The 26,302-nt window shown below is 35.7% G+C and overlaps 1 protein-coding gene across 1 annotated transcript; it reads right to left on the reverse strand.

The window, feature by feature from the left end:
• Positions 1-304: 304 nt before the first annotated feature.
• LOC130623304 (uncharacterized) lies at positions 305-25,605 on the reverse strand. Its single transcript, XM_057438771.1, has 30 exons — positions 24,825-25,605; positions 24,469-24,533; positions 23,287-23,399; positions 23,013-23,141; positions 22,060-22,129; positions 12,062-12,153; positions 11,574-11,723; positions 10,974-11,027; positions 10,793-10,861; positions 9,695-9,815; positions 9,247-9,405; positions 8,931-9,099; positions 8,751-8,835; positions 7,985-8,050; positions 7,688-7,732; positions 7,311-7,362; positions 6,697-6,809; positions 6,139-6,204; positions 5,769-5,954; positions 4,873-5,037; positions 4,251-4,321; positions 3,660-3,687; positions 3,505-3,579; positions 2,884-2,963; positions 2,615-2,665; positions 2,244-2,304; positions 2,045-2,164; positions 1,620-1,683; positions 906-1,066; positions 305-467 (listed from the first exon to the last, which is right to left on the reverse strand). The coding sequence occupies exons 1-30, from the start codon at positions 25,253-25,255 to the stop codon at positions 378-380; spliced, it is 3,201 nt and encodes a 1,066-aa protein (XP_057294754.1). The 5' UTR covers positions 25,256-25,605; the 3' UTR covers positions 305-377.
• Positions 25,606-26,302: the final 697 nt, after the last annotated feature.

Below are 26,302 nucleotides of genomic sequence, written 5' to 3' on the forward strand. Positions count from 1 at the left end.
ACTAAATATTTATTTATTTTTCCACACTGGACACTTTTACTACACCCCAACTTCCAAAGCTATTAAGGTTAGTTTCCAACCTTCTGTCTGTCATGGCCATCAAGATAACGAGAAAAACCTGCCACTACTGTTATTAAATTCTTTTGTGTTCAATATTTAACATATATAAAAAAGTATAATTTTTCTTCCAAGCCACCCCTCCCCAGCCAGTAAATTTCAATCCCAGGAGACTAAGACAAGTTATGACGTGCTCTCCACCACGCATGTCATTTTTAGCTATAAAATCCAAACAAAGAAAGCGGACTTAATATATTACTTTTTTCTTCTGTATTATTTACAATCTTTATATTCATAAAACTTTCAAAAAGAAAAAGATTTCAGCTTGATGTATAACTGTCCTGTCTTGGTGTATTGTCATTCAGCTCTTCGAGAAATGAAGAGTATATTTCAAACAGTGAAGATTCATCCTAAAAATAAGAAAGGTTGATTTACATTGACCAATTTTGTTTCTCAAATTAGGAATGCTCTGACTTCTGTAATGGATATGGTAAAATATCGTAGTAAACCTAAAATATCATTTTTTTAAACAGCTTTCTTTCTAGTCAAAATTAAACAAATTCAACACTAATAATACTAAAATTAAAATGTTTTTGGAATATGACAGATTGTTTCTGTGAAAAGGTACAACCAGTTTTTTTTGAAAAAAATAACTTTCAAAATTCCTCTAGTACAATTAATCTTGATTTTTACATATTTTGGTCTGCTTGCCTCCTAATGCATAGCTACTTGGCACCTCACAAAGCGACACAAGAGTTTTTATCTTTTGAAGTGGTCTTACCTCCCACCCTCCCCACACTCCACCCCCCCTCTATGCTTAAACCAACTGATCAACAATATTTTCAAACCTTATTGTCTTCATCTCCACTACTCCAGTCCCAATCTGAACCTTCGTCAACCTCGTCTCCATGCTCCTTATCGCTGTTACCATCGGACGAGCTTCCGTCAGACATCCGTATAGAGTCGAAGCTTGCAGTAGAATATGAAAGAAGATCGTCAGGGATTTGAGCTATGAAAACAATGTGTGCATTTACAAGCATGTAATTTAATACAGCATGTTGTAACGTCTCACAAACGGCGGTAATGTTGAACTTATAGGCGTTAATTTGACAACAGAGTTCTTTCTTATTTTTTTGGTGATCATTTTGTCCAGAAATTGCAAAATGTAAGCTCGTGACTTAAATTGCATGCCTTATTTCTCAATGTTCGTGATTTCGCGAAATATTCGCTACTTTTTTAAAATAAATTTTGTAAACGGTAAAAATAAAGACATTTTAGGACAAATAACTTTCACGAATTTGGTGTTTAGAATGCTATCTTGTTTTTTCGCGAGGATAAATTTTCGCGATTTTTACGAGAATTTTTCGCATTCTCGTAAAAATCTCGAAAAGTTATCCTCTCAAAAAAAAAAAATAGCATTCTAAACACCAAATTTAGGAGTAGAGTGAGAAATCGTGAAATGAAGAATTTATGTTACAGATTTTTTCCTTACACGCCCTCTGAGCACAAAAAATTAAACTACCATTTTTATGTCTGTACAAATCTTAAGGCATGACACATACCATTTGATTTCGAGTCCATTTTTTGTGAAACAAAATTTTCACTGGAACGTTTGCAGCTACCGATCTAAAGAAAAAGAAAGATTTTTAACATTTAATATTTTAAATCATAATAATTAACTTTTAAATCCTTCTTTTTAGTAACCGCCCATCCACCACTTATGGTGTACCGAAAAAAATATAATCCATCTATTTGTGGAGTAGCTTTTTGACTATAAAAGTCCTCTCCCAACCTATATTTTCTTTGCTTTTGTGTGTCTTAAAATTATAAAAATAAAGAATCGCTTATTTCACAGACAAGGCTACATTTTCATAACTGCGCAAGTCCAGAAACAAGAAGCAGATATTTAACATGCAAGTCATAGAGTTTAGAGAACGAAAATGTAAATTAGGAAAAAAGCAAATACATTACAAAATGATCGACTTACCTTCGCTAGTTTTAAATTAAGAGATTTTGCAATCGTGGAAAGCGGAAATTCATTCGCCATAGTAGATTGCAAAGCAAAGGTGATATTAAACACTTGACGAAGGTATTGTACTTCTAGCTCCTACACAAACCGTACCAAATATAAATTTATAAATTGGAGATATTCGTGCATAAAAGAAATGAAAACACAAAATACATACTGTGTTCTCTAATATCTGACAAATTTCTTGACAAGATGATTCCAGTTGAAGCGAGTGAGATCTGAAAAAGTAGTTTAGTCGGTTTTGAATAGTTTTTGTATGTATTTATTAAAAACAACTGTAAATTATATATCCGACTTTAAATAAATTAAACAACAAAAAAAAAGTAAATAAAAACAAATCTACTTAGATTTTAGAATTTCACTCGACATAACTCGCCGCACACTATGCCACGTAAACCCACATATTACTCGACATACAATTCAACATATAACAAATATATAAGTCGATAAACTTAACACAACTTGGCACACACCCAACTCGAAATGTATGACTCGACATAACTCGATATAAAACAATAAACTAATTACCTGGCATCTTCGTTAGTAATGCGCAATGTCTTGCGCAGAATGTTCTCACAACTAAAGAAAAATAATATTACGTCACATATCTGCTCTGTTCCAGAAATATATACACTATGCCAGGGAAATTTTGAATAACAACAAATATACTAACAACAGGGCGAGGTAAAAGTTTGCTCGATTACGCCTGTTTGAATAGTACATACCTGCATATTCTCATAATATAAGTAACACAATTAAAAAGTTAGTTTTACTGAAACGAAAACAAAAGTTTCTACCATGCCAACATCACATGTACATCCAGTGAATTTGTTTGTGATAAATGAACAGCTTGCAAGAACACCGGTAAAAGATAACTCTAAAATTAATCAATCAATCAATCAAATCAATGAAATTTCTTTTTCTTTGTTCGGATAAATGATTATTCAACAATAAAGAAAAATGTAGAATATATAGGATAAAACATGTACAATAATATTACTAATTTCGAGTTTTAAAGATTTTAAGGAAATCGCGAAATTAAGTTTCAAAATATTTTTTAATTTACCATCCGTGAAAAGAAAATCACAAAAAAGTCGATAATTTGTCAAATTTTTACCTTAGAGTGGAAAAAAATGCAATTTTGTATATATATATTTTTTTTTCTAATTCGTTTTTTGTTTCTACAAAAAATATATTTTCTTAATTGCTTAACTCTCGCAAAATTAATACCCCCAGACCTGTTAAAATAAATTAATTTACGAACAGTAATTAAATAAATTCAAATCATTTGATTGGCTTGTTCAATCATGCTGTTAATTTGATGCAAAATTTATACATTTTTAAATTTAAAATGATAAATCATTGGTTTACAACGAATTTAGGGCGCTACAGCAGGGTAGGGTAGGGAGTTGACATACCGTAAATTGAACTGTTGAACTATCGCAGTATTCTAAAAGATAGATTTGTGTCTCACACAATAAATCCAACAGGTGCTAAAAAGAAAAATAATATGTTAAACTCAATTTAGAATATTTTAATAAAACATTTTATCGATATTAAAATACAATAATACCTTTGAGGATGATTTACTGTAGGTAGGGCTAAAACATAAAAAAGAAAGTTATACAACTCGTAATAAAAATTTGCGGTACCTAATTTAGCATTTCGATTAGCGAATCTCAAAAATAATCGGTAAAAACTAAATTCGAAAAGTTAAAAGCTAAGAATTTTGTTTTTACCAAATTATCTTAATTACAGGAAGCAAGCTACAGGTTAATGTTCGGGAATATTACTAGCAGATAAGTTGGAGGGGTGAGTTGGAGGAGGACGAGGAGGAAGAGGAGGAAAAAAGGAGAAAAAATTATTGTTATATTTTCCAATCTTTGAGGTGTAAAAGTGTTCTACTGATGAAAAGTGTTCTTCTGATAAACAACTTTTGGTGAAAAATAGTAAACAAGTCTGGCAAAAATAGTAAACAAGTCTGGCAAAAATGTTGTTTTACGCAACCTCACTTTAACTGCTAATTACCAATATGATGATGTACTTGAGAATACCACGTGATACAAGATTTTGCCACACAACCAATGACAAAGCGTATAACAGCACTAATGCTGGTCAACTGAGTACAGTAGACTTAAAATAAATTTTGTAACTAAATAACTACCTAGAATCGTCTTTGATGGAATTGGATAGTTCGTGAAGATAGTCACATATTATTTTGTCAAACACACACTCCTGAAAACAAAAATAAAAATCGCAACTACTATACATACTTTTACATCAAAATTCTTATCCACTATAGCAATTAAAGTACGAAAAACATGAGTTTAGGGGAAAAAGTGTTTGCGGGATAAATTTTTGCAGTTTTCGCGCTTTCTGAAAAATTCACAAGTTTTTTCTTGCAAAAAAAAAAGAACAATCGTAAATTGTGAAAGTTATTTAACCGCGAAATGGGTCAGTTAAATATGGTCTCTAAGGATTTTGCTGTTATTAGACAAAATGGATAGTGGATGGATTTTTTTCTCGCAAAATGCAAAAATTTGCGATAAAACTAAACAGCAAAAGTTTCTCCCACACTTTCTTCACTCAAAGTAACTCAAAATGTATCTTTTACCACATGTAAACAACAATCTCTTCCATACAAGTCCAGCTCAACAGAATTTTGTTTTATATTTATTGTCATGTAACGGGCATTAGATAACAAATTCATTCACTTTTAAAAGACATCAAATCTTTCACAACGACAACAATAAGAAAAGCGAAACGGACGTAAAAAATGTACTAACCTCTTTTTTAAATGTTATTTTGTACAGCACGAGTATCACAACAGACATGTTGGATGTTTCGCAAGAATGAGTGATGTGTTTGGATACAGATAAAACGTAGGTAGCCATGTTTTTCTCAATCTGCGATATCATATCTTCCGCATTTGATCGACGTTTGTCAACACTCTAATGTAAATCGAACATTTTATTATCTACAACTGAATAATAATTGTTAAAGGCTAGTTACACTGCGACAATATATTGTGCGCAATTAATTGTACAAAATTGTATAGATGTAGAAACAGTAAAAACTACCTTCAATTAAGTAGAAAAAAGATTTTACATCAAAATCTGTATGATTTAAACTCTCGAATATATTTTGATGCTTAAGTTGCATTCTATTTTCAAAAAAAAAGGTAGCCAGTTGACCTTCTTAGAGGGATTGTAGTAAATGCTTTTCTGTTTATTCGTAAAAAAAGCAGGACTAAAATGGCTATTTGAAATTTTTGAAAGCACAAGATCCAAAAAGTTTTCACTAATTAATGCGGATATTATGGACGCAGTTGATATTAACCACATGACCAAAGAACAATAGAATTTACCAATCAAAAAGCGCGGTCAGTAGTATTCTGACTGCAAAAAACTCGTTTAAGCCCCAGGGTAATTTTTTCCACCTCAACTATTCTGATTTCCTGATGATAAAAAAATTAGACTGGGTCTCCTGGCTAGACCTTTGAAGAACCTTCGTTAACATTTTACACCTTGGGTATAAGTTGATTTGTAAAAGGAAATTCTCCACAAAATATATAAAAACTAAAACATGTTTTGGTACATCTTACAGGTTTCAATAATGAGAGTGCAAATTATAGAAGTTTGTGGTCAGTTCCACTCACAATTAAACACATTGGTCTAACTACCTTGGCAGGTAAAAATTTGTCGCTTGTCATCTTATTCAATTTGACGTAACTTTTTATGGAGTTCAACAAACAAAAGCAAGACCCATAGTACAGCTCAGAGCCAGGAAACTGTGTGGCTTCCACGTAGAGATCTTCCAATAACTGGTAGTTATACAGCCGGATGACTTCGCAGATATTTGGAAGTAGCTGAAAAAGAGAAAAGTTTTGAAAACGATCTTTAATTTCGATGTTTCTGTGATATAAACCCATTTAAAAGAAATTCAGAGGTAAGAAAAACATTAGCAGTGAATGAATAAATAATTACGAAAGACACAAGCAATAAATAAATAAACAAATTTAAACAATACTGCTAGGTTATGTATCTTCTCACCTGTCTTGACATTCTTCTTAATTCCCAACGAGAATCATGAAGACATTCAATGGTTTGTATCAAAGTCTGCATTTAGGAAATTAAAGAAAATTAAATTCGAAGAAGTATATAAAAAACTCAAATTGAGGTAGAGCTACTTTGTGCATCGCTAACATCGCTGCAGACAAACCAATCACAACACGTGATCACATCAGGTTGAACTATTCTTTGTAAAGAATGGACACACAGGTGTGCCTTGGCAAACCTTCGACTACATTTAAACGTGTTCGTTGTGGGTTAAAGCCAAACTCGACGAACAAAACAATTCTAATTAATTTTTTCTGCAAATCAATCTAAATTGGGATGTTGTTTTCATTGCTTTGATACTTAAAATAGAAGCTTTAAAAACACAAGTTCTACATTTCTCAGCCCGTTGAAGTTATCCCAGGTAAATGTGGTACTATCATGGCGACCATGACACGAAAACAATTGATGACAAAAGACTTAATTCGAGACAAGAAAACAAGACAACACAATGTTCGGTTGTTTAGTTGCTTTGTTAAACAAGAATAAGGTTACCTGTTTAAGTAAGTTGTAGTATGAGCAGTATTCTTGTTGTGATAACCAGATTGAAATATGTTGCTCAGCGCTCTGTTCTGCTGCTTTCATTGTTTCGCATCCAGTAGAAAAAGCTAAGTGACGAGTGCAACAACTTAATGATGCAACAATCTTAAAGCACAAATTCTTAGACGATATTTTTAGAGTGTTGTTAAATTGACTATTGGCGCGCCTAAATAGTGTAAAAATAACTAACAACAGCGTGCACTAGTGTAAAAAAAATTGTTAAATTAACTATTGGCGCGCCTAAATAGTGCAAAAATAACTTTTAACAGCGTGCACTAGTGTAAAAAAATTGTTAAATTAACTATTGGCGCGCCATAATAGTGCAAAAACAACTTTTAACAGCGTGCACTAGTGTAAAAAAATTGTTAAATTAACTATTGGCGCGCCATAACTTTCAACAGCGTGCACTAGTGTAAAAAATTGTTAAATCGAATATTGGCGCGCCATAATCATGTCAAAATAATTAACAATAGCGTGCACTAGTGTAAAAAATTCGCGCAAACTATTCAGGTAAAAATTGACACAGAAAACAAAAACAAATAAACACACATCGTTACAATGATTCTTACTTGGTAATGGTGTCAGTTTTAATGTTGGTACAGCTGTGTTTAAAAACTTCACCTGTGGTAGAAAAAAAATACACTTACGCTTTAGAAAAAAAAACAAATTCTTTCGAATGCCTTTTATAGAAAGGCTCCAGAAGAACTTATTTTGGTTTAAAAAACTTTGAATGAATTTCTCACGGGTGAGGCTAAGGAGCATGTAATCAATCAAAACACCCCGTTTGAAGCCAATACAAACTGACACTCAAATTCTGATAAGATTTTTAACTTTTTATTAGCTGAAATATAATTGTCTGAGCAAGCAAGTTGGCACGTTAATCTGTCTGAAGCAACCAAATAAACAAAACCGAAAATATGTGAATCATTAAAATCATGAACCTCACCTTTTCGATCTTTTCTGATCTTGCGATTTCAAGAAGAGAATCATTCTAAAGACAGAAGGTATTTTAAGTTTTAAAAGTTAAACAACATTGTGAATCATAGATATGTCTCCGCATTAGTTAAAACATTGCAATAGAAGACGAAAATAAGGGGAAAGATTTTTAAAAACTTTGACTCGTATGTCTGTGTTTTTTTTAAATCTATTGTTGTATTTTACACTGACATAGATAGAAAGTTTGGTGAGCAAAACCTTTTTTTACGAAATAAAAGGAAAATCCACACTTGTCATTCATACTCACTGTAGTTGTCGAATTTATTGCATTGTTGATGTTGGTTGCAAAATCACTATCTACAGCTCCTAATCTCTATTAATAAAAAACTTTCCATTAATACAGTGAAATCTTATATTTTAATAGGTGCTGTTTGACATTTCTTACTGGGACAGTGAATATATAGTTTTGCAATTGCAACCTACTTTTAAGTTATATGCACCCCTGTCGAATAAGCACTCCAGCTAAATATGCACCCCTGTTAAATAAACACCTTATTATAATAAGCCCCCCCCCCCCCCACTTTTAATAAGCACCCATATCGATTAAGCAACCCTCTTGTTAAATAGCAGCATAATCTTTTTACACAGGAGCTAAACATAATTTATTTTTTTGTTTTTAGAACAATAAATTCAAATACATTTATTTCTGGGGATTTCTGTTTGCAGAATTTTGCAGTTTGTAGTTCTTTGAGGCTATATTTAGAAGGAACTACAACTTTACCGTTTTCTTTAGCCTGTCACAACTGCAGATACAGTTTTCTTCATCTCAAAGGAAAATAGTTTTATTTTTATGGATGTTACAAATATTTTTTCAGTGCTCATGACAAATAACCTCTGCCCAATGCTTATTTACTCATATAGGGCATTCTTTACGTCATGTATAGTAATTATTGTGAATGGTTAAAGTGTAAGAAATGATTGAGTATATTTATTAAGGCCTATTTTTCTGATTCCAGGTTTGACGAAAAGTTGGTTCAAACGCAGATACAAAACAAGCAAGATAAATTTCATACTGAAATGGTGAATGATTTTGTCAAGGTTTTTCTCGCCAAATCTACACGAGTTGGTTGTGCAATTGAATTCTTTAGAGAATCTAATCTAAATAACAATATTAGCATCATCAATAGAAAAGATGCCAAAACGACATCATCAACATGGTCACCAATCAAAACACAACACCAAACACTTGTTACCTAAATTGACCCTCAGTTATGGAATTATTTAAACTGTTGTTCTTTTTATGATGTATGTGATGGGAAGTGGAAGTCAAGGAAAAATATAAATAATTAGTTATGAGAAACTTCATAATTAATTCGTATGCCAACAATCGTCCTTCACGCCATTCCCAACACAAAGTTAAGTCTAAAAAGGATGAAAAATGGGATATATTTTATGCGCAAAAACTTTTTCTGTTTTGGTCACAATGTCTGAAAATACGAGAAGTGTCATGATAAGACGATTTTTAGTTAACTTGAATAACCACCATTCATTACAGAAAAAAAACAATACCATTCGTTTTCGTATGGTCAAAAACACCTTTGCCTTCAGACTGTTTTTGATGGCGAGAACTGATTTGTCCTTTTAAGGCTTCGATATCAGTCTTCCACTCTGAACATAGTCCTTGCAAAACAAGTTTCATCTGATACAGTGAAGTAAGATCTTTAGAAACTAAAATATAAAACACGATTCATGAATACAGCGATGTTTAAAAAAAAAAAGAAGAAAGAAATCCTGTCGTAAAATACAGTTGACTTTGTGTCTCGAACTGGCAAAGGCCTAGCAAATTTGTTCAAGAAAGAGAAAGTTCAACACTGATTCTTGTTCAAAACAGGGAGAGGTGCAAAATAAAGGGCGTCTGTCGTAAGAGATTGCTTTTATTTACAAATTTTTAGTCACAAATAAAATTTAAGCTTAAATAATTTGCTCATCAAGTTCCTCGAAGCCTGATAACACTTACCTAGATATTTAAACACGCTGCTTGCAGTTTGTCTAACAGTAGATGCAGGGTGAATAAGATAGTGTGTGAAGACAGACCAGTATCTCTGCCAATTATGTATCAAGTGAGTAAGCGGGATGCTCTGTAGAGACAAAAATAATTTATCAGATTCTGAAAGATTATCATGAGTAAGCACGTTTAATATCAAAATTCAGTCTACTAATGTTATCAACTTACCACAGCCCGGAATTATTAGGCTTATTAATACGAGTTTTTCACACGTACAAGTGGAAGGCAAACAGGCATAAGCTTTTGCTGGCATATTTATTATGTATTCAAAGTATTACACGTAGTTTTAAATGTTTTAAAAAACACTTGGGATACATATTTATTATAAATACACCAGCGGCAAGATAACAAGGCTATATTACAACAGGTATGCAACCAAACTGAAAAACACTGAAACAATTCAAGAAAAATTAAGCTAAGTCAATTAACAAAAAAAAAGATATCTTTTCAAAATGTATTTCTTGTGTGCATACAAATAGCTCTGGTTTTCTTTTCTCTAAGTTTTTTTACTGCTAAATATTTTAAAAAATTTTTTAAAACAAGCTCATGTTAGTACCACAACAAGACAAAATTATTTGTTTATTGTGTTTGAGCACGCTATCGAGTTCACGTTGAGATTATATATCTGGCGTACGAAGACAGAAATATTGTGAAACAGGCCGTTTCTTGTAGTTTTTTCTTTATAAACAGAGCTTGATCCAGCTTTATTTTTCTTTCAAAGTTTCAAGGGGTCAAGTTTTAAGTAAAATTTTCAAAGAGAAAGCCGGAATTTTTTAATTTTTTTTGTTAGAAGTATGAAACGGAGCTAAAAATTGAAGTTCTACTTTTGTTCTATAAAATGTCAAAATATTTCTTGAGTTAACCTAAATAATATTACGCGATGCTGTGACTTTGTGTCGTAACAAATATTTTTAAAACATTTTTAATAACATTGGTCCAAAAAATCGACCATATAATTATATTCACAGCATTACAAGGACAAAACTTTAGGGCTCATTTTCAATGGAAGATCATAAATACTTATACTGTCGAGAGAAATGTGTTTATTACCTTTATAAGAAACAAAACTGCATTCATAAAACCTTCTGCTTCACAAGCATCCAGAAAAACTAAGTTCTCCTATAAAAAAATTGCACTGCTATCAAAATGTTCAACATTCCATATCACTGTTGGTATTACCGATTTTAGATAAGTCAGCAATATTTATTTAAGCATAATAACCTTTACCAACCTTGTTCTGTATACCAAGATGCTGCACAATTTTCTCAAACGATTCAACAAGATACTAAAAGAAATAAAATTGTTACTTAAAGGCCCAGTCGTATAGGCCCAGTTGTAAAGGCCCAGTCGTAAAGGCCAAGTCGTAAAAGCATAAAAAGCATAACATTTTATAAAAAGTGAAATTGAGCATGCTTAAGCTCAAGACAACTTTTGTTTGATGACGAAATACTTTCACCAATTTTGTTTTTTCTGGTTTCATATGAAAAAAACAGTGATACCTAAGCTTTGTGCAATAGAATTTTAACAGTTCTATAGCAAAATGCCACTTTTTAAACTTTTGTTTACAAAAAAATTAGTTATATTGGATGTGAAAAAATTTTAGAAAAATTTTTTAAGAAATGTAACACTGAGAAGTTTATATTTTCAGAATAGGATATATGATCAAATTAAGAATTCGAAAAAAACTAATTGTGGACAAAGAAATGCTATAGGAAATTTCAGGAGATATTAAATGTTTTAATCAAGCTTTAGGTGAATCTAGGATAAGTTAAGAAGAAAAATTTTTGATTTAATGAGGACTGCTCGGATATTAAAGACCTGTGCCACTTACAGAAAACTCAGATTTATTAAGGAATGTTGAAAAGGCCTTTCCAGCAACCTCCCGTATACTAAACTGTGGATGGGCGAACAATTTGAACAAAACTTTTTCCATATTTTCTTTTACGTATTGTGGCAAAGATGGAAAATTATTTCGACCAATCTAAAAGCATATAAAACAAATTAGAAATATATATTTAAGCTAAATAATTTAAGCTCACTATCCAGTACGTCTAATTCAAAACTTAATTTAAAAACATATAAATAATCGAGACACTATAAACATAACAAAAACATTCAAACAAAATATCTAAAAATGGAATTAATTTGTCTCACTGACCGTTCAACACTAACTATTAACTAAGTCCTATTATGAAAAGACCAGGTAGAAATCTGGAATTTATATACGTATTAAAGTAAGTTTACAGCAGCAACAATTTTTTAGAGATTTCCAGAGAACTGAACAGACTTATTTAGGTCATCCAAAAAGTAAGCTATTACCTTTATTAAAACTGAAGGTGATGATGTTCTGTCATCCTTACGTACACTTGACGTTGCAATATACTTACAACTTGTAAGCATTCTATCAATGCCTAAAAAATTTTATAACTGATGATCAAATAGGGCTGGATTATAAATTATTTTGCACATACCTGTTTATGTCTTACAGATTCAAAAAACAGTTGTTTTAACTTTTAAGCACTTTTAAATAACTCTTTGTTTTCAAATTAAAGAAAGAGATGGAAAAAGTGCATCGAGTTCAAATGGGCTTAAGCTAAACATAAGTCAGACCTACTTGAATAAGCTACACCATAGTTTCAGACTAATTCTTAGTTCAAGTCTTATTAAAAAAACTAAAACAATGGGTGAAGGGTCTCCTTAAGAGACAAGAGAGGAGTTGAACGTCCTCCACCATACCTTAGTTTAAAGGCGCGATTGTGGAAGTCCCATGAAATGCCACATAGTGATGGTGTCACTTTAAAAAACACCCAGTCCGGTCTGTGAATGGTTGGCGCTAGGAAGGGCATCCAGCTGTAAAACAATGCCAAAACTCTTTATTAATGGCCGTAAGAATAGTTGATCAGACAAACTGCGTAAACGGGGCTGGAACTCTAAGGAGTGAAGGTGTCGCGCACGGTAGGACAGATGTCAGGTGTGAGCATCGTCAGACCGTTACCCAGCTATCACATCACAAGGTAGATAACACTAGGTTGAGGATCGCTAGTGTAAATGTTGGAACTCTGAGAGGTAGAGCAGGTGAAGTAGTTGAAATGTTAGAACGTAGATCTGTTGATATGTGTTGTGTTCAGGAAGTTAGGTGGAGAGGAGCTTTTTAGTGAGATTTGTGGAAGGTAGGAGGGCAAGGTATAAGCTTTTTTGGATTGGTAATAGTGATGGATATGGAGGAGTTGGCATATTCGTTGCAGAGAAGTGGGTAGAAAAAGTAATAGATGTTATGCGTGTTAATAGTCGCATTATAGTGATAAAGTTTTTGATAGGTAATAGGATTGTCACTTTTCTGTCAGTTTATTCCACAGTGTGGAATCAGTGAGGAAGATAAACATAAGTTTTATGATGAGTTAATAGCAGTCACATCAAAGTTTGGAGACACTGAACTTCTCATGGTGGGCGGCGACTTTAATGGTCATGTTGGGAAGTCATCTGAAGGTTATAGAGGTGTGCATGGAGGCTATGGATTTGGGAGCAGAAATAAGGAAGGGGAGAGATTGCTTGAGTTTGGAATGGCAACGGACGTGGTGGTTTGCAACACATCATTCAGTAAGAGACAGAGTAGGCTGATAACATATGAGTCAGTTAGAAAGTCAGACAAGAAAGTGGTGAAGGACGTGAAAGTTATATGGGGGGAAGAGTGTGTTTCCCAGCATAGGTTGCTGGTTTGTGATATTATCTTGAAGGTAGTTAAGTTTACTTAACTTTAGTTAATTGCTAAACGACATGGACTGGCGTTAGTACGGTAGCGCGTAGCTGTGGTTGCCATCTTAGTTTCACAGGCCTGGGCTCCAATCTTCACTTTGTTCGTTCGGCTCTTTTAGTCACGGTCTCGCTCCACGATTCCTCTTTCGCTCGTGCTAGCCAACAGTAGTTGTGGTTTTAATCGGTTTATTTAATCTTTTGTTATCCTTTAATTGGTTCCGCAAATAATCATTTACGTGACGAAAGATGTTTATTGTTAGATTTACGTACCTCACGATAATGATAGTTCTTTGCGTCGCTGTTCGACGACGTTCTGGAGTAGCCTTGCCAGTGCCAGATGCAGACAAAAAGAGTCTGGCAGAATGGACCACATTGCCAGTTCAAACTCTACGATTAGTGTGCAATGCACTAAATTTAATTGACTCAGGATCGCCTCAAATACTTGCTCGTCGCCTGTTTTCGTTCTACAATCCGCCACATTCGGTGGTAGCTACGTCGGTGACCACTACATCATGTATGGCCCCAATTATTCCATCAATCAACGTGGCCACGAGGTCGACCAGACTCCGCCCACGCGGCCAGCCAACCAACACAGCAACCGGCGTTGAGTCAACTACAGTTGTGTCTTCAAATGTCTTGACTGGTCATCAGGCATCATCATCTTCGACCACCGACGTTGTCGAGTCGCCCATCCTTACAACAGCTGTGGTTACAGAGTTAATTAGAGGAGAATTGCGACGATTTTTCGAGGGTCACGAGGGGGAACGACTCGCGGGAAGAGCTCCTGACATAATAGAGCAAAATCAAGCGACAGGTGACACTTATAATACTAACTCTGTTGTTGAGACTCCTATTGTACACCATTTTGTGTCTGAGCCGTTTTCTGAAGGGGGTGAGTTTCCACAGGGGGGTCTTCCTCGTCCAGCCCAGGTTGGGTTTTCCGTTGCAACCACAGCGCGCCCTGCTCCCTTGCCGGCACTTCCTCAGGCCGTTTTGGACAAGGTTAAAAAAGGTGAGTATGTAAATTTTGATAGCTTACTGCCTGCTTTTGCCTCATCTTCAGACGAGTTTACGTTTAAGGTTCTCGGTGGGTCTAGCCCGTCAGTTGCGTTAGTTCCCAAGCAATCAAACCGCCCTAAGGTTAGTGACTTTTCATCTTGGATGTTAGCATGGAATAATTTTATCCGGTGCTTCACCTTTTTCTTTCCACATCGTGCATCCGAGCTTTTACACTATCAGTCTATCATGTGTGACTTCGCCTCACAGTTTACATTTACAGCATGGTCGACATACGATCGCATGTTTAGGTACCAAATGGCTTTTGATTCTGGTTTGTCATGGAACCGTGTAGATGACGATCTTTATAACCGTCATCTCCGAAGTGCCCCACTGCAGGTCATGTGTTTTCGGTGCCGGAATTATGGACATCTTGCATCAAGTTGCCCTCTTCGCACTGAGTCAGCAGCTGGGAACGAATCAGCACCTTCAAATTTGGCATATAGTGGGCAGCCCTTTCGTGCCCCCCAGCCTTTTCGCGCCTCACAGCGCTTTCGTGCCACACAGCCTTTTCGAGCCACGCAGACCCTCAGTAGGGCTGACACAGGTGCAGTCGGACAGGTCGATAACATCGCCACTTGTCGATACTTCAACGCACAGGGTCACTGTACGAACCGACAATGTCGCTTCGCACACCAATGCAAACACTGCGGCGACTCCCATCCTGCCTCACAATGCTCCGTTGTCCGCAAATATTAATCCAAATCCACTGCCTGTGTCTTGTCAATGTCCTGTCAATGTTGCTCTTTTTGAAAGATTGCTAAGGGAACACCCTTGTCAGTCTTTAGTGTCATTTATTATCTCTGGTTTGTCTTCTGGATTTGACATTGGTTTTCATGGCCCATGCACAGCTACCCGGCCACGCAACCTACTATCTGCACGCTCTAATTCTCAATCAGTGTGGGAGGCAATTGCTAAAGAATTAGCGCGAGGCCACACCTCAGGACCTTTTCTAAGCCCTCCAATTACGCCTCTGCATTGTTCACCTTTAGGTGCAGTACCTAAGAAAGACGGTTCTTACAGAATAATTTTAGATCTCTCCTCACCTAGAGGCAATGCTATTAATGAAGGCATATGCAAAGAAGAGTTTTCAGTGCGATATTCCACCTTCGACGATGCCCTAAAATTGGTGTCTGGGTTGGGTCCCACAGCATTTTTAGCCAAAATTGATATCAAACATGCTTTTCGCCTTTGCCCCGTTAAACCAGCTCAATGGGGTTTATTAGGCTACTGTTGGGAGGGTTATTACTTTGTGGACACTCGCTTGCCATTTGGCAGCCGCTCCTCACCCTTCTTGTTTAACTGTTTTGCAGATTTGTTATGTTGGATCTTCCTCACTGTGCTTGGTATTCCATTTGTGATCCATTACTTAGACGATTTCTTCCTTTGTGGGAGGTCGGCAGCAGAAGTAAATAGTTACTTGGAATCTATTCAGTCTATGTGCACTAAACTGGGTGTCCCTATTGCGGAGGAAAAAACCACAGGACCCTCACAAACTATAACCTACCTGGGCATTGAGATCGACTCTCAGCAACAAATCATTCGCTTGCCAGCGGATAAGTACAGGGAGTTGCACGAAGCTTTATTGGTTTGGTCTGGTAGGAAGAAGTGCACCAAACGAGAATTGCTTTCTTTGATTGGCTCTTTATCTTTCGCTGCCAAAGTGGTAAAGCCAGGCAGAATGTTCCTCCGTAGGTTAATTGATTTGTCTACCACCGTTGCATCACTCAATCATCATATCACATTAAATGGGGAGGCACGCTTAGACATTCAATGGTGGGTGGATTTTCTACCTAGCTGGAATGGTGTCTGTTTTATTCAAGGGGACCCAATCACAGCCGCTTCACTTAGCCTCTTTACGGATGCATCAGGGGTAGGATTTGGTGCTGTTTTTCGCAATAGTTGGTTCTGTGCTCCATGGCCCCCAACATTTCATTCCTTTCACATTAATATATTGGAGCTTTTCGCAATTGTAGCAGCGGTTAGGACGTGGGGTCGCGAATGGCGTAATCTGCAGATCATCATTTACACAGACAACGCGTCCATAGTTCATGTGTGGCGCTCAGGCACATCTCGGGATAAACACATCATGTCGTTAATTCGCCACTTATTTCTATTCACGGCGCGGTTGAACATTAATATTTTGCTTCAACATATTCCTGGACATACTAATATTGCAGCTGATCTTCTATCTCGGTTACAGGTTCGTCGATTCAAACAACGCCTTCAGTCCGCAGACGAGTCACCCACACCAATCGAGCCAACCATCTGGACCATCTTAGTATAGCCTCACAGTACTTTCAATCTCAAGCTTTGGCACCCACTACTAGGGCCACGTATTCCACTGGTGTTGCCTCATATCAGCGATTTTGTTATAGGTGGTCTCATCCTCTCTGGCCGTTGAACGAGGATATTCTAATTCGCTACATTTCTAGTTTGGCACAACGCGTATCTCACACTACCATTCGCGTTTACATCTCAGGCTTGCAATATCACTCCATCTTGGCCGGCAACTATGTTCGAATAGCAGACATGAGTCGCTTGTGTTACACCCTGCGAGGAATTAAAAGAGTCCAAGGAGCTCGTCTCACCCGGCCGCGCAGGCACCCAATTACATATCAGAATTTGTGTTTAATTCATTACCGTATTCAATTTTTACAAGCTACAGTATATGAACGACTACTTTTCAAAGCTGCTACCTCTTTGGCCTTCTTTGGCTTGTTGCGCTGCTCTGAATACACTTATCAATCCAGTCGTCACTTCGATCCATCCACCGATTTATTGGTTGGAGATATCCAATTTTCCGCAGACAATTCCGTCATGCTGGTTCATATCCGGTCGTCTAAAACAGATCCCTTTCGTGTTGGTTGTCAGATTAGGGTTGGCGCTAACAATAACGCAGTTTGCCCGGTTCAGTGTATGCGCCGTTTCTTAGCGGTTCATCCCGGCCCAGGGTGGCCACTCTTCACTTACCAGGACTTCAAATTTTTGACTCGTCAGGACATAGTAAACCTCCTGGCTTCGTGTTTGCCTAATATTCCACACATTAATACACATTCCTTTCGCATTGGTGGTGCCTCCGCAGCAGCATCTGCAGGGGTGCCTGACAGCACTATCCAGATTTTAGGCAGGTGGACCAGTGATGCCTATAGACGCTATCTACATCTCGATGATGCACAGGTCATTGGCCTTTCTCGCAGTCTATGCACCGCTGGGCCACCTACTCGTGGGTGGAGCCGTCACACACCTTCTTCATTTTTGTTATAGTTTAGTTGGTGGCGCTCGTAGGCGTCACCACACCTCTTCATTTTGTATAGTTTGTCAAGTGTGGTGGTGTGGGGGAATTTGGGGGTGTGTTGTGTATTTTAAACTCATGCTGGTATTCTTAAGTAATATTTTGCTATTCATGAACTATCAATCTTAAGCTGTCCTTGTTGGCAGTTTGTTAGAACCTGTCTTTGTTGACAGTTTGTTTAGAACCTGTCTTTGTTGACAGTTTGTTTTACTTATATTGATTGACAGTTTGTTTTATGTGATCCTTGTTGACCACACTACATTTACGAGAAACTGTCTTAGACAGTTTGTTGTGGTCTTTGTTGACCTCTGTTACAATTAGATACAGTACACACATATCCTCCGAGACCCCTCATATCCGCCAAACTTGCAGTTTTTATTGTTGTTTTTCCCTGCGCGTTGTCAGCAATTAAAGGTAGTTAAGTTTACTTAACTTTAGTTAATTGCTAAACGACATGGACTGGCGTTAGTACGGTAGCGCGTAGCTGTGGTTGCCATCTTAGTTTCACAGGCCTGGGCTCCAATCTTCACTTTGTTCGTTCGGCTCTTTTAGTCACGGTCTCGCTCCACGATTCCTCTTTCGCTCGTGCTAGCCAACAGTAGTTGTGGTTTTACCGCCCACCCATCCCGTCAGGGCATTTTTACTGTTAAGTTCATTAGGTTTTATTCAATGTGAATATTTTTAGGACATTTATACACGGGAGATGTATATATTTTGTATACGTTGTATATATATTTACTTTGCGTTCATGTGGTCTGAAAGACAGGGTCGAGGGGGTGTGTTGTGTATTTTAAACTCATGCTGGTATTCTTAAGTAATATTTTGCTATTCATGAACTATCAATCTTAAGCTGTCCTTGTTGGCAGTTTGTTAGAACCTGTCTTTGTTGACAGTTTGTTTAGAACCTGTCTTTGTTGACAGTTTGTTTTACTTATATTGATTGACAGTTTGTTTTATGTGATCCTTGTTGACCACACTACATTTACGAGAAACTGTCTTAGACAGTTTGTTGTGGTCTTTGTTGACCTCTGTTACAATTAGATACAGTACACACATATCCTCCGAGACCCCTCATATCCGCCAAACTTGCAGTTTTTATTGTTGTTTTTCCCTGCGCGTTGTCAGCAATTAAAGAGTGTTAAAGAAGCCAAGGGAAAGTACAGGCCCCGTCGAAAAGTCTGGAAGCTGAAGGAAGAGATTGCAGCAAGACAATTTAGTGCAAAAGTTCAGCAGTTAGCCTACAATAGTCAATGTGATAGTGACAATGTTGAAAGTACTTGGACTACTTTGCAGAATTGTCTTCTAGAAGCTTCTGATGATATCTGTGGGTGGACGAAAGGACCAGCTAGACATAGACAGACCTGGTGGTGGAATAATGAGGTTGACCAGTGTATAAAGGAAAAGAGGAAACTTTGGAAAGAGTGGAAGTCAGGTGGTAGTAAAAATATTTACTTAGAAGCTAAGCGTCGCGCTCGTACAGCAGTGTATAAGGCAAAATCAGAAGCAGAAAGAAACAGATTTGCAGATGTGTTAAGAAGGGAAGACCAGCGCAATATGGAATTCAAGATAGCAAAGCAAATGAAGAAGACTAATCAAGATATTGTAGGTGAGAAGTGTAAACGTAATGATGAAGGTGTTTTGGCTAGCACAGAGGAGGAGAAAAGGGTAGCTTGGAAGAATCATTATCAGAGGTTGCTTAACACTGAGTTTTATTGGGACGAGGATAATTTGTCTGATGATGATGTTGTAGAAGGGCCAGCTATGCAGATCAAGACAGAATGGGTAGTGGTGGCTATTAGGAAATTGAAGATTGGCAAGGCTGCAGGAGTATCAGGTATTGTTGCAGAGATGGTAAAAGCATCTGGATATATTGGAGTTAAGCTTATTACAACTCTTGCTAACCAGATTATAAAGGATGGTGCTATTCCGAGTGAATGGCAGTCGAGCGTAATGGTGAATTGTTTCAAGAGCAAGGGTGATGCATTAGAAAGGGATAACTATAGAGGTTTGAAGTTGCTTGATCAAGTAATGAAAGTTATTGAAAGAGTGATTGATAAGTTACTTAGATAAAGAATTGATATAGATAAGATGCAATTTGGTTTTGTTCCAAGGCGTAGCACTACAGATGCAATATTTTTACTCAGACAGCTTCAGGAAAAGTATTTAGGAAAGAGAAAGAATCTCTATTTTGCCTTTGTAGATTTAGAGAAAGCTTTTGATAGAGTGCCACGTAAAGTTATTTGGTGGGCTATGAGAAAATTAGGTGTGGATGAGTGGCCAGTTACGATGGTACAGTCTATGTACAGCAATGCTAGAAGTCGTGTCAGGATTAACGATTCACTTAGTGATGAATTTAGTGTAAATGTTGGTGTACATCAGGGTTCTGTACTTAGTCCTTTGTTGTTTATTCTAGTCTTAAAAGCGCTGTCGATGGAGTTCAGAACAGGTTGTCCATGGGAGTTATTGTATGCAGATGATTTGGTTCTCATAGCAGAGTCGATGGAAGAATTAGTTGAAAAGTTTGAGAAGTGGAAGAAAGGACTAGAAGAGAAAGGGCTGAAGGTAAACACAGCAAAGTCTAAAGTCATGATTAGTAGCATTGCACCCAAGTGTGACCTTGTAGTTGGAAAGTGGCCTTGTGGAGTTTGCAGGAAAGGGGTTGGTAGTAACTCAATTTTTTGTCAGACTTGCAAGCATTGGGTACATAAGAAGTGCAGTAGTATTAGTGGAAGGTTAAGAGCTGACATACAGTTTGTATGCAAGCGTTGCAAAGGTGAGATTATAGAGAATGAAGTATTTCCAGCTTTAATGATGTACAACAGTGGCTCGTTAGAGAACTTCTATTACTTAGGTGATATGTTGGGCAGTGAAGGGGGTGTTGGAAGAAGTGTTACTTGCAGGATAGGTTCTGCTTGGAAAAAGTTCAGAGAGTTACTTCCTTTGTTGACTAGCAGAGTCCTGTCAATTGAGGTAAAAGGTAGGTTGTATGAGGCCTGTGTAAGAAGTGTTATGTTGTACGGTAGTGAGACAGTGAAGCAGGAAGATCTTGACCGTTTAGAAAGGAATGATATGAAAATGGTTAGGTGGATGTGTAATGCCAGTCTGAGAGACAGAAAGAGTTCATATGAGCTACGAAGCAGGCTAAGTCTCCGTAGAATTAAAGATGTTATCCAGATAAGAAGATTGAATTGGCTGGGGCACTTGGAGGAGGATAGGTGGGTAAGAAAGTGTAGAGACTTGATAGTTCCTAGGGCAAAGCCCAGAGGCAGACCGAGAAAGACTTGGCAGGAGGTTATAAGGAAAGACTTGATACAGAGAAAGTTGAGTTTAGATCTAACACAGTCTAGATCAGATTGGAAGAGGGTCATTAATATACCCCGTCCAACCCATTCAAGCATGGAAAACGGATGTTAAGCCGAGAATGATGAGTGATGAATGATGAATGGTTTTAACGAAACATTTTTTTTTACGTTAAATTTAAGTTCAAAAAGTTCTGTAGCACACTGTTTTTTTTATAATAAATTTCAACTGCAATACCACAGGTGCTCACTTTCAGTGTAAATCCAAACTTGCAACTTATTTCAACATAACATGTTTTGGTCTTGTTTGCAGATGGGTATAAAGAATCTGCAACATGGAGCTAATTTTTATACTATCCTACTGTGGACAAGAAACAAATCATTTTGAAATTAGTTGTATTTACACCAAGACAAACTAGTCGATCAAATTTTCCTTTTAAACTATAAAATAACTTTCTTGTTATAGCCTAATGATTCATCATTAAATTTTAATGTTTTAGCTACAAGCTGATTTTTAAACAAGAAACGGTAAACATCACAGTCTATAAAAATAATCTACCAAACAAAAGTAACCTTTCTTGAATATTTTTTCTATTTGAAGCTATTAATATTCTGTCTCTCTTAGTGTTTGTACTGATAATTGACTTTGTTGCTAAAAGATCAACCAACTATTACTTAGCTGTTGTTTATTCTGCCGAACTAATCATATCCGGAGAACTTTTCTGCTCACATGATTTGTTTGTCTCACTATTAATACGGCTAATTTTAAACCAAACACATGATTTGTTTGACTCACTATTAATACGGCTAATTTTAAACCAAAATAAAGGTCAACTATAGAGTAAACAAAGGAAGGCAGAAGTACCACAAAAAATGTTTAACTACAAGGTTAGGGAAATTAACAGATGCCAAACCTCTAATTGCCCCTTCTGTTGCCTGCCATGTCTCTGTTCTTTGCCATGAACCTTTTTCATTTTCACAGATCTGTACAAATAATCAAGTGAAATTATCATAACAAAATAAAAGAGTAAAAAATAAGTAGTCATTAGTTTTGTTAAAATAGAAAGAACATGGATATATTTAGTTGGACTTCATATTATCCAGCTTGCAGTAGGTATCTATATTATAATACCTGTATACGTCTGTCCGTCCTTCCATCCGTCCGTCTGTCTGTCCGCAACATGGTAGCTTAGCTGTGCAGGTAGCGAGACGCACGTAATGAGGTATAAAAAGGACGGGCGAACCTGTGGATTTTTCCACGGGCTAACAACTAGTTTTAACAATAAATTATATAAACATTACTAATGTGTATCAATTTCTATATCATTATGTTACTTCCTAAATGCATTTGAATCATGCAATACATGTGTATATAGATAGCCAGGTACTTTGCAAAGTATTATTAAACTTCAGAGCAGGAAAAATAATTTATTTGATGTCTTTTTGCACTTTTTGTGAAACAGGGTTAAAACAATTTCACGAAAGATTCATTAGTGTGCTTAGATAAGCACTTTTATCATGTTTCTATAAAAAGATCATTTGTTATTTAATTTTATTGCTTGTTTCTGCATTTCCATGTATTTTAACTTATATTTATTAAAAGAAGAATAAAACAACAAAGAGTATGTCATCGATTATTTAAACTATTTAAAAAATCGCATGGATCGATTTCAAATAAGAATAAGGATTCTGGCGAGTGTTTTGTTTTCACCATACCACCAGTTTTAAAATTTTTATTTCCTGCCATCAGAGTACAATGACTATCAATATTGTTTAGTTGGGGATTCCTACTTGTAGCATTAACACACTGCAACCTTCATCACTATATATCATTCCTTGGTAAATTGTAACATGTAGTTCCTCATACCTGTATAAGTGACAAAAACAGATCTTCTAGCTGTTCTTCTGACAAAAACTCCAATACTAAGCCTAATCTGGATGCAGTATCCTTTCGAATAGCTGACCACACATCTGTCAAACCATGTAAAACAACACCCTGAAAGTCAGGAAATTTGAGAAATTAGACAAATCTTGTTTACCATAACAGAAGATAAAAGGAAAGAATGTTATTCAAGCATCTGCAAAATAGAAAGGTTGTTTACAAAACTTTTAGTTATTGGATTATATATGATGACACTAACCTTTAATACTTTAAAACATTTATCTGGTAATATTAGATATTTTCCAGAAAGATTTTTAAACCAACGAAAAAGACTGAACACTATTTGTTTTCGTACAATGGCCAAAGTACGACCTAAAAAGGAATTGAAAATTAAACCTATAAGCATATTGTGCACATACATTTTATCTAGTGTTTTTGAAAATAAACTGACATAAACATCGGACATTTTGTTCAACCTTAAAATTTAAACACCAAAATATGAGATGCGACCTCTGGATTGCTTCGAAAAAAATGCCGCTGGTCATATGGTTGCATTTTTCGGTTGTTTATATTTTTTATATTTTTGTCTTATTTTTCCGTGTTGCAGAAAAGTGAGGGATGCATGCTTAAACTTGTAAACCAAACACAAGAAACAAGAATCTGAACTAGCCACTCTCTCAGTCTCAGAATAATGTTTAAATGGAAATTAACTTGGTATTTAATTTATCTTAAATTCTAAAAAAGATTTACTTAGATGCTGTTACACTAAGGTTAAACTGTTTTACATTTCAAAACACATAAAAAATCAGTTTCCCCCCTGTGAGGTATTGTTAAATCGACACCAGCAAGGAAGTTTCTGACCTTTTCATGAGATATATTTAAGAAAAAAATCCACATGTGCTTTTATTTTGTTAAAAAATAAAATTAAACTCTCTGCATGATTGATTTTATATCACTACCCATGTGTGCAATTTAAAAAAAAACTTTAATTGAAAAACTGAACATTTGTTCACTAATTAATTCAAGGTTTATATATAAAAGTTTAAAACTATACCTCAGGTTAGCAAACAAAATTTTGGTCTCCCATCCCACAATTTTATCTATACTATATTTTTATAACCAAGAACCAAGAGCTTCTATTGAGAATACTGATATGTTAACACTACACTAAGTCACTGTCTTTTGAGCTGAAGATGTTAAAGATTTTATTTCATATGTTGTTAAGTGGGTAAATGGTTTTGCATTGGGATCATGAGAATGATGATTCAGTTTAAAGCACAGACATTAGAAAGTGCTGTTATCTACGGTTCAACCAATCTATAGTCCCTTACTTTTGCCATATTGGGCCAATTTAGTCCATAAATTTAAAACACAGGACCCACATTGTTAACATTGTATTAACCACAGATAAAAGTAATAGTAATTAACAACAGAAACTTACAGGATTCAAAAGCATATTTGTAACCACTGAGCAAATAATACGATAAGTAGTCGTGATTTTCAAGCCTGAAAAACAATCAACAGTTTCTATATAGTTTATTTTACAAATAAACATTGTTCTATATCATGATATATCATAATACAGAACAAAATTATGGAAAGGTATAACTACTTTCACTATGTAAAAAAAAGATTCATCACATCACACTTGTGTTAACATTAAACACATTGGTATTTTTTCAAGTAAGCAGTGACATTAGATATTGAATCACACCAATCCAACCCTATGGGTCTTTTTACCCAAAAATCACAAGCATTATTTTTCAAATTTTCTAACAAATATAAGGAAATACTTACCAAACTATCCATTTCTCGTATAACACATTTAATTCATTTCTGCAACTTGTTGTGTTTCCTATTTGATCTGTTAAATTATCACCAGTTGAACACTTTTCAGTCCAGCCATAATGTCTCTCGAAAACAATACAAACAAACTGGCACACAGTGTCCTTATCAACAAGAAAATCACTAATGTTTGTTTTTGGAATTGATAATGACAATCTTCTAAATTCGCCAAGAAAACATGCTTCTACATCATCTTTACTGTGCGAATGGGACACAAGATTTTTCACAACTACCGGTGTCTTCTCTTTATCATCAGAACATGGCACATTGTTGACACCTTGACTGACATCCTGCAAAGTATCGTATAATTCTTGAAGAAGTTTCTTATCTTCTTCTAAGTTATTGTCCACCTTTATCAATTTGTTTACTAAATTTACTGCCATCTCGAACTTACAATTTCTGTTTTATTATTTTAATGGTTTTGATTTTTTTAAATTATCTAAAATAACGTTATTTAAAAATATTATCCCTGCATGTTAAACCTATTGAGGCTGGTCCTTATATCAAATACATGTCATGCATAATTAATCAAAAATCATGCGAACAGGCTAGATTTTTCAAAAGAATATAGATTCATAGACTTGTTTTTTTTAACATGACGCAAGCCTTAGAAATATCGAAAGAGAGGGTCCAGGAGCCAACTCCCTGCCCAAATAGAGTTATAGTATTATCGAACAGTTTAACTACTAATATTAACTGATGTAAAGTTAGGTGTGACTTTGGTACATTACTTACTATCATACTAAAAAAGTTTCAGTATATTTCACCTGTCCCAAAACAAAACTAAAACCTGATTCAACTAATTTAACTTATATCAAATGTTGAAGTCTTACTGAGCAGTTATAAACACCTGTTATATCACTGATCTTTAAACTTGTAGGGTCTAAATAAAGCAAATCAAACATTACCTAGGTTTTAGGTAGAATGTTTTATCCAGTCAAGAGAAATTAAGTGGGCACTCAAAGCGCAGTTCAGAGGTAACAAAATGGTTAATGATTAGTCTTGTCCGCTTTTAGCCCCGATGCTCTATATGAAACTGACTAGCAAACGAGGTACCTAAGAAGATAGAATTATCCATAGATGGGTCTAACCTATGGTTTAGGTCCACATGCTCTGAGTTGCCTTCTTTAAAAGATGATCAGCAAGAGTATTTAAAGAAGGATACCAAAGAACCAGCCTAATAGTACTGACAAAAGTCCACTGAAGTTTATGAAAAGGACAGCAAGGTCCATGGACCAGAAGTCGCATCATCAGTGGCATGTCCAGCCAAAGCATTTTTTGCAAAAGTGGCTAAAGGGAGGTGTTTTAAAGCAGAAGTTAGAAACTATCACAGGCTAGCAAGAACACAGAACATAACATGACATTATCCCTTGATTTTAGGCTCAAAAGACTCATTTTCCTAGAGTACTAAGCTTGCTAGCTAAAGAAAT

The sequence above is a fragment of the Hydractinia symbiolongicarpus genome, chromosome 13, assembly GCF_029227915.1.
Source record: "Hydractinia symbiolongicarpus strain clone_291-10 chromosome 13, HSymV2.1, whole genome shotgun sequence".
NCBI lineage: Eukaryota > Metazoa > Cnidaria > Hydrozoa > Anthoathecata > Hydractiniidae > Hydractinia > Hydractinia symbiolongicarpus.

Coding starts and splice junctions, on each gene's coding strand:
- LOC130623304 (XM_057438771.1), bottom strand. CDS start 25,255: ATGGCAGTAAATTTAGTAAACAAATTGATAAAGGTGGACAATAACTTA. Junction 7,733..7,984: donor CAATAAATTCGACAACTACA/GTGAGTATGAAT, acceptor TTCTGTCTTTAG/AATGATTCTCTTCTTGAAAT. Junction 3,688..4,250: donor TCCATCAAAGACGATTCTAG/GTAGTTATTTAG, acceptor TTTATGTTTTAG/CCCTACCTACAGTAAATCAT.